This window comes from Lutra lutra, chromosome 10, assembly GCF_902655055.1.
Source record: "Lutra lutra chromosome 10, mLutLut1.2, whole genome shotgun sequence".
Taxonomy (NCBI): Eukaryota; Metazoa; Chordata; class Mammalia; order Carnivora; family Mustelidae; genus Lutra; species Lutra lutra.
Window position 1 is genome coordinate 59,576,484 of NC_062287.1, and position 9,312 is coordinate 59,585,795.

At 34.1% G+C, this 9,312-nt stretch overlaps 1 protein-coding gene and 1 pseudogene across 1 annotated transcript; both read left to right on the forward strand.

Annotated features, from left to right (window-relative positions):
* Nucleotides 1-1,473: 1,473 nt before the first annotated feature.
* LOC125078951 (olfactory receptor 52E1-like) lies at nt 1,474-2,415 on the forward strand (annotated as a pseudogene).
* A 5,116-nt stretch (nt 2,416-7,531) lies between these two features.
* LOC125078794 (olfactory receptor 52E4-like) lies at nt 7,532-8,476 on the forward strand. Its single transcript, XM_047691976.1, has one exon. It carries the CDS (start codon nt 7,538-7,540, stop codon nt 8,474-8,476), a length of 939 nt encoding a protein of 312 aa, XP_047547932.1. The 5' UTR covers nt 7,532-7,537.
* The last annotated feature ends 836 nt before the right edge of the window (nt 8,477-9,312 follow it).

A 9,312-nucleotide genomic window follows, 5' to 3' on the forward strand; every position in this document is an offset into this window, starting at 1 on the left:
AACCATCTAAAGGACACGGGAAGGATTTTCATGTCCTGGATGACCTATCTGCAGATACTGCAACTGGCATAATTCTGTAGCTTTTCTCCAATAACTCTCAGCAACCGGAGCTCTTGGATGGGAAGTGGTTGCAGAGGTCAGGGCTGAATCTGGGGCAGATGGATTGACAGCTGAACAAAGAGACAGCAGAGTCAAGGAAAGAAAAATGCAGAGAGATGCAAAGGATCTGGTTTGGAGAGTTGAAGAAGTGAAGCTGTCAGGAAATAAATAACTGTGAAGAATAAGACTGAACTAGGGGCTATAGAACTTGATGTGACATTGGAACAGAGGTGACAAGAAAAATCCTTAAGAGGGTGGGAAAAATGTGAGGTGTGGTCCAACTGTGACTTGGAGTTCAATAACTGAAAGGTAGGACATTTATATATGCAAACAGATTGAGGATGTAACTGTGGGGAAAATAGCAGAAGATGAGTGGCCATGAACAGCCACTTAGGTCAATCAAAAATTTAAAGTCACACCTTTTTATCATATGATGTGAAGTAGAAACAATGCTAGTGATCCATAGATATTAGATTTACTTTATTTTAACGCAACCTGGCACTATTTTGTTACTACTGTTTTGGATCTTTCTACACAAGTATTAAAAATATCTCCCACCACAGCTTTATAAGTAAAAGTTCACATTACATAAAATATTCAAATTTAAGTTCTTTACATATAATTCAAGTCAATCTTTGATTGCTGGTGCTGCTTTGAACGAAATTGCTCTTGCAGTGTCATTCTTATCTCTTCTGCTGTTTTAAACAATCAACTGTAAAATCTAATGGTGAAGCCCTCTCAACTGCATCAATTATAACCACCATGAGTCTTGATTTCCTGCATTTAATACAGTCTTCCCTAACTGCAATGATGTTTCTGATTTGAGGTCCAGGAGTTTACCTAGTGGTTTTTTCCATTAGGTTTCACACATTTAAAAGGGTTTTGTGCAAATTTTACCTCCAGAGGCTATAGCAATTGACTATGAGATAGAAAGGAAAACCTACTTGTCAGAATCCCAGAGAAACCATACATTGTATTATTATTTTAATTCCTAAGCTAGAACTTCCTTAAAGACAGTTAACTATGTATGATCTGAACACCAAATACCTATGTATTTGTATACATATCACCACCATTTGTATGATATTCTATTGGTCCTTGATGAAAGCTTAATTATGTTATTAAAATGGATGAAAACAAATGTAATGAATCTGATAGATCAGTTGAGATCAAACAATAACAATATGTACTTCAGTTTTCAAAAAAAAAAAATCCACAGTTATGTAATGATGGGTGGGGTGTTTAGAAAAGTTCAAACATATTTTTGTATCATTCTTTAAGAAATCAGTAACATTGGACAAGAAGAGCTGGCACCTCTCAGTGAATGAAACATCTGGTCTATGTTACATGCAGCAGTACAAGTGCAACGAAAACATGGTCCCATCTAATGACACACAATTCCATCCCAAATTCTTTCTCCTACTGGGAATTCCAGGGCTAGAAGACATGCATATGTGGATTGCTTTTCCATTTTGTGTTGTATATTTGATAGCATTATTGGGAAACATTACAATTCTTTTTGTGATTCAGACTGGTCGTAGTCTCCATCATCCTATCTATGTTCTAATTCCTGGCCATTCTGTCATCTATTGACATGGCCTGTCCACATCCACCATCCCCAAGATGCTTGGAATCTTCTGGTTCACCTGAGAGAAATCACTTTTGAGGGCTGTCTCATTCAGATGTTCTTCATCCACTTATGTACTGGCATGGAGTCGGCTGTGCTCGTGGCCATGGCCTATGATCGCTATGTGGCCATCTGTAACCCTCTTCAGTACACACTGGTGTTGACAAACAAGATGGTATCTGTTATAGCATTGATCATCCTCCTGAGACCCTTAGCCATTGCAATCCCCTTCGTTCTGCTCATCTTAAGGTTACCTTTCTGTGGGCATCAAATCATCTCCCACACATACTGTGAGCACATGGGCATTGCCCGCCTGTCTTGCACCAGCATAAAGGTGAACATCGTATATGGCTTAGGTGCCATCTCTATTTTGGTGTTTGACATCATAGCCATTATCATCTCCTATGTCTATATCCTCCATGCTGTCTTCTGCCTCCCTTCCAGGGATGCCTGAATGAAGGCACTCAGCACTTGTGGCTCCCACGTGTGTGTAATGTTGGCCTTTTATACTCCAGCGTTTTTTTTCCTTCATGACCCACTGGTTTGGCCAAAATGTTCCTCAATACATCCACATTCTTCTTGCCAACTTTTATGTTGTCATCCCACCTGCTCTCAACCCTGTAATTTATGGGGTCAAAACTAAGCAGATAAGAGAAAGGGTAACTAGAACTTTCAGGTATAAATTATGAAATTTGGTCTTCAGATATTAAGGAAGTTTGAGTATGAGAAAATGAAGCTTATTCTCTACTCTAAAAATTGTCACATTACAATGTCTAGGGAAGGTGGTATCCTATGTGCAGATTTATGAAGTCTTTCATTCATCTTAGAAAATGTCAGCAAAAAGTAACAATAATAAATATTTAATATAAGCATAGTTCCAACCACATATGACAAATGACAGCAATTATGTGATAAATAAAATAGCATTTACATGAAAAAATTCCATGAAGTTGACAAAAATTGATTAGCATAATAATAATAATAATACCAAAAAATAGACATATCTTATGAGCCAGGCACTGTTTTCATGACTTCGTAAGTATTAATTCTTTAAATTCTAACAAATACAATAAGTAGTTTCTAGTTTTTTCCCTTTCTAAAGCTGAGGGAACTGAACCAATAATAATATTGCATATTAACATTAACATTATATTAGAGTAAGTAGCATTTTCAAAGTTGAACAGATACACTCTCATTTCTCAGATGAGTAACCTAAACACACAACATGGGCATATTAAAGAAAAACTATGAACAAAAGTACATAAATTCTACATGTAAATGGGTACAAGGTGCTATTAATAGGAAAAACTGACTCCTTATATAGGACACTGATGGGAAGAGGCACTCCACAATTCCCTGTGATGTAAGAATCATATAAATGCTATGAAACAAGAGGCATTATGGCTACCAATAGTGACATCTAATATTTCTTGACCCCTTATAATGTTCTAGAAACTACATTTGGCTCTTTAGGTAATCCACATTCTATAATGAGTAGGTGGAGATTCGGAAGTTAGGTAATTTACACATAGTCATGTAACTATTATGAAACAGGATTTTAAAATGAGTTTAGTTCCAGGGAAGTTTCCTTAACCTCTCTGGCATAATTTAATATAGAAACAGACTGTGAAACAGGTAATCAAAGTTTAAGAAAACAAATGATTTTTAGGTGGCAACATGTTATATTACAGCTTAAAATGGAATTATATAATGCTTTGAGCATTACTATTAATTCAGAAATGTGGATAAAAGATGATAGTATATATATATATATATCTTATAATATGTATATATATGCTTCAAATATGAAGATACTATGATTAAAGTAATTAGAGAAAATTAATAGATAGAAAAGATGAACAGGGAAATAAGCTACATAAAAAAAAATTAACATGCCCAAGAGACAAATACGAAAAGAAATCCCAGTTCCCTGGAAGCAGGTTTGAACCAAGATGCTTCAGAAAACTTGACTCAATCTCCCAGACATCTGGTCCCTGCAGGGACTGACCAAGGATGGCCTTCTCAGGGGAGCTACATCCTCTGCATAAATTCATCCTTTTGAGGGATCCTGGGCAGAAAGGCCAGCCTGACATTGCAGGAGGAAGCAGAACATTGCCTTGGGAAGGTAGCCCAAGTTGCATTTTTATATGGTGGGAGGTCTTCCGTGAAAAGGCTGAGACAGGCAGGGCAGCTCAGCATAGTGGACACTGAAGAGCGTTTTGGGAAGTTACATCAGGTAATACACTTACAGAAATAACAAGGATGTAAGTGCCCTTTTCCTCAGCTACCCCTCAGAGAAGAAGCACCCAGGCACAGTAAGGTATGCTTTCATAGCAGATGTTAGCCTGAGTGAGTGACCAGAGTCCAGAACTATGGAAATCAAAGTGGTGTCAATAGAGTGATCTCTTTGAAATGGTTGCTCTGTTTTGGTAGCTGTAAGCCTTGGGGACGATGATCATCAGTGAGCTTGTTGCAAATAATCATAAAGAATATACCATGGTTAGCATTTGACTTAAAAGCTGATGAGTGTAAATGAAAAGGAAAATATCAGGAATAAAAGCTAGGTGCTATTCATAGCAAAAATTATTAGAGAATACTAAAACTTAACATAGGTTCTTAATTTTATTTTATGCTTCTTGAGTAGGATTGTAAAACATTTTAGATTTTAGGATTTTTAGCTCTGTATTGATTGAGATAAATAATCTTGTGTTTAAAATAAGCTCCCAAAGTGAATATTTTATTAAAGCAAATGATACTGTATTTTATAAAAAATATTAAAGCTGACACTTATTTTGACTAGATTTATATATTATACCATTTCATTATGGAGCATTTCAAACGTCTACAAACTAAGCAGAGATGTGTAATGCTCTCAGGATCCAATGTCAACAACTGTAAACATTCTGTTCTCTCCAGACCTGGATTGATTTTTTTAAGTAAAATTTGAATTCTGTTTAAATGTAAAATCTTATCTGTACAGTCTTGGAAAATCTTATCTGTACAGTCCTACACCCCTATAAAAATATATATCCTATACCCCAATACAAATATAAAATTTTTCTGTCACCTCAAAAAATTCTTTTGTGTCCTTTCCCAGTCTGTCCGTGACCCCTTTCAATTCCCGGGCAAACACTGAATAGATATTTTCAGTACCCATTTTTTTGTTGCTGTTAAAGGTTTTAATATTAAGTAATCTCTCACAACTCTGAGAATCAGAGTCACGTACTCTGCTGACTGAGCCAGCCAGGTGTCCCTTGTAACCATTTTCTCTATATCTTCATATAAGTGAAATCATATACTCAGTACTCTCCAGTAACTAGTGGCAGTTGACAGTTCAGTATAATGACAGATTCATCTACGTTGTCAGACATATAAGTAGTCAATCCATTTTTATTGCTGAGTAGAATTTCGTTGGGCAAATATTTTGAAACTGATTTGTCTGTTTACTCTTGATCACAGTATTTATGTTGTTTTCATTTGGAGCAGTTGTGAATAAAGCTGCAACCAACATTCTTGTACAAGTCTTTGTGTGGACCTATATATTTTCACTCGTCTTGAGTAAACTAGGAATTCAGTTGGAGGTAATTAGGAGAATTTGTTCCACATCCTTATTGAAATTTGGTATCATCATGCCTTTTTTTTTTGTCATTCTAATAGATGTGTAATAATATGTCATTTTTAATTTTAATGTACATTTCCTGATGTCTAAAGATTTTGAGAAGTTTAATGTCATTTGTATATTTTCCTCTGCTAAGCAACAGTGTAGGCTCTTCTTTTTCCATTACTTGTTTTCTTATTTGCTATTTTAAGCACTGTCATATGCTTTTAACACAAATTCTTTTACAGAAATTGTAAAAGAAATTGTAAGGGATTGTGAATATTTTCTCTCAGTCTTTGCCCTCTAAATTCACGTTCTTAAGAATAAATTATAAAATTTAATAGCATGTAAGAAGCTATTTTTTTTAACTATTGCTTTTGTGTTCTAAGAAACCATTACTTTCCACTGGGTTGCAAAGATACTTTCCTTTCTTTGACTTCATACATGTTAGAAATTGAGTTGCTTTTTAAAAAATATCTAGGTATATTTTAGAAATGTAATTAATATTTGATTTTGTTGTGAAGTTTGAAGCAAGGTTCTTTTTTTAAAATATATGTATATTTAGTTGCACCAGTATCATTGGTAGAAATAACTCTCCTATCTTCACTGAATTACTTTATTGGTCATTTTATAAAATGTAACTGAGGACATAAAATAAGTCTATTCTGTTCTTTCTCTGCTTATCTATTTGTCCATCATTTTTCAACTATCACATGTCCTTGATTACTATACATTTTAAAGTCTGAAGTCCTTTATTATAACTTCCTCTGTTATGTTACTCTTCTTCCAAACAATTTAGGGCATTCCTATAATTATTTTAGAATAAGCTTTAATTTCTTGGTATTGATTGAAACTATTGATTTTTTTTTAAAGCTTTTTGATTTAAAGCTATTGATTTTTTAAAGCTATTGATCTTTTTAGGAAGAACTGACATCATAGTATATTTCAGTCTTCCAAACCATGAACATGTTATACTTTAAAACTTTTTTATGTCTTTTTAATTTCTGTCATGTTTTACAATTTTAAGTGCTTATTGCTAAGTACGCCATGCTTTTGATGTCATTTTAAGTGATAGTGGGAATTTTCACAAAATTTTAACTGAAAATTTTAGTTTCTAATTGTTTGTTAACAGTATATGGAAAAGTATTGATTCTTTTACCTGATTAATTGATAAGCTAAATAATTAGTTCTATATTCTTTAATTTTTATGTAAGTTGTCGTGTCATTTATGAATAGGAAAGTTTATTTCTTTCATTCCAATCTTAATGTCTTCTTATTTATTTATTTATTTATTTTTGATACATTGACATTTTTGGGACCTCTAGTAAAATATTAAATGTAATTGATACTGGTTGATATGCTTGCCTTATTCCCAACCCTAGAAACAAACCATTCTGTGTTTTACCATTCAGTATGATATTAGCTGTGTAATTTTCATAGATTCCTTTCATTAAATTGAACAAGTTTTATGTTTTGCCTAGTTTGCTAAAAGTTTCTTTTTTTTAATAACACATATGGATGCTGAATTTAATAACTTTTTTAAACCTCTATTAAAACTATCTATTTTTTGCATTATTTATGTGGTGAATTTTTTGACAATAAAAGTAGAAAAATACTAATAGTAAATTTATCAATCACAGCATAAAAGCACATTTTATTAAAAGATAGCTATAAACACAATCTTATTAAAGCAAATAATGGGAAAAATAATAATTAACAAAGAGGGGACTATGACAGTCAAATAAGCCTTATAAGTAGATATCTTCTTGATCACCATATCCAAAGTTTCTCGCCATTCCAATTCCACATTCTTTTTTTTTTTTTTTAATATTTTGGTAAAGTTGTCTCTTACATATCCACTCAACTAAGTAAACAATGTAATTTAAGGATATAATAAAAATTTTGGTTACTGGAAGGGTTTTCAGTTGATACTACTAAATATGGATGAGAATTTCACAAAAGAATGAGCTAAAAATGATCATGGATCACCACCACAGCAGAAAAGACTATTTCTAACTTCTGTAATCTCCTTGGAATATTAAATGGGATAGTCAATAATTTGATTTAATAGTCAGTTGTCCTCAAATTCCTATTATGTTCTTAAGTGTCTAGTTGGTATGCTATTATACACATCCAACCACCATATATCACTTTATGTCTCCCCAGAAATACTGAAGAAGACCATAGAGTATTTTCCAAGAGTTCTCCTCAGGATGTCTTCTGTCAATGATAGTGCCTCTTATCCCTCTGCCTTCCTTCTGTTGGGTATCCCTGGTTTAGAAGCTTTCCATATCTGGATTGCTTTCCCTTTCTTTGTTGTTTATCTGATAGCACTCATGGGGAATGTCACAATTCTGTTTGTGATCAAGACTGAGCAGAGTCTTCATCAACCCATGTTCTATTTTCTGGCTCTCCTCTCCTTTATTGATCTAGGTCTTTCCACTTCTACCATTCCCAAGATGCTAGCTATCTTCTGGTTCAACTCTAGGGAGATAAGATTTGAAGGCTGTCTCATCCAAATGTTCTTTATCCACACCTACACTGGCATGGAATCTGTTGTACTGCTGGCCATGGCAATTGACCGCTTTGTCGCCATCTGTTATCCACTGAGATATACCACTATTCTCACCAATAGAGTGGTAGCCATCATGGCATCCATTGTAGTGGGGAGGCCAGTTCTCCTTGTCATCCCCTTCTGCCCACTTCTCAAACGATTGCCCTTTTGTGGACACTACATTATTCCTCACACCTACTGTGAACACATGGGAATCGCCCGTCTTGCCTGTGCTAACATAAGGGTCAATATCATCTATGGCTTATTTACCATTGCTGCTCTGATTTTTGATTTGATTCTTATTGCCCTCTCCTATGTTCAGATCCTACGAGCTGTTTTCCGACTTCCTTCAAGAGATGCCAGACTCAAAGCACTTAGCACATGTGGTTCACATGTCTGTGTCATCTTAGCCTTTTACACACCAGCATTTTTCTCTTTTATGACTCACCGATTTGGTAGAAATATTCCTCGCTACATTCACATCCTCCTGGCCAATCTGTATGTGGTTGTTCCTCCTTGTTTAAATCCAGTCATTTATGGGGTTAGGACAAAGCAAATTCGAGACCGAGTTGTGAAAATATTTGTAAAGAAAGAGTAACCTAAATGTATTTAAAAATTAATAAATTCTTTTAGGCTAACCTCCAACTTGTACATCTCTCAGTGTGTCCCAAACTGAGATTAGTAAAGGCCAGTTAGGTATTACTTCAGCCTTTTTTTAGAGTCTCCTAAACTCACACTCCATGATGCCTTTATGTAATCTCCACTTTTTCAATAGGTCATATATTGCTTTTTCTCATTGAAGGTGAGAGAAGATTGTGGGACCTAGTCAAAGACATAATGAAATTCTTGAATATGTACAGACATGCCAGCAGTAAAATTTATGTACAGATTTGATTAAAAAAAAAAGATTCTGGTGGCATAAAATTATTCAGGGTTTGGAAATATTCATAGATCAATATTTTGGAATGTGTTCTTCAAATACCTATTTGTCTGCCAATATTACTTTCATCTAGGTGATATTTCTTAATTTCACTCAGAGAGTTACTGCAATCTGCATGCTATTTATCACTCAGTTCAGTCTCTGAAAGAGTCAAACTCATTCTTTGTTGCCAGGCCTACAACGATACTAAAACCAGAGGAAAGCATTCATGAAATAAAATTTGTTATTAAATTCCTTCATAAACTCAGTTACAATAAGTATTAATAAGAATTATGCAAAATTGAGTTTAATGATATATGACATGATACTATATCACAATTAAGTAGCACTTACCTTACAAATGTGGGGGGAAATTTTCATTTAAAAAATCTATTACTGTTTTTCACCATATTTTCAAACAAAAATAATTGCATATAAAGTTAATAAATGCATAAAAAACATTTGACAAAATCTGTCATGAATTTCTGATAATAATTTCAGAAAACTAGGAAAAG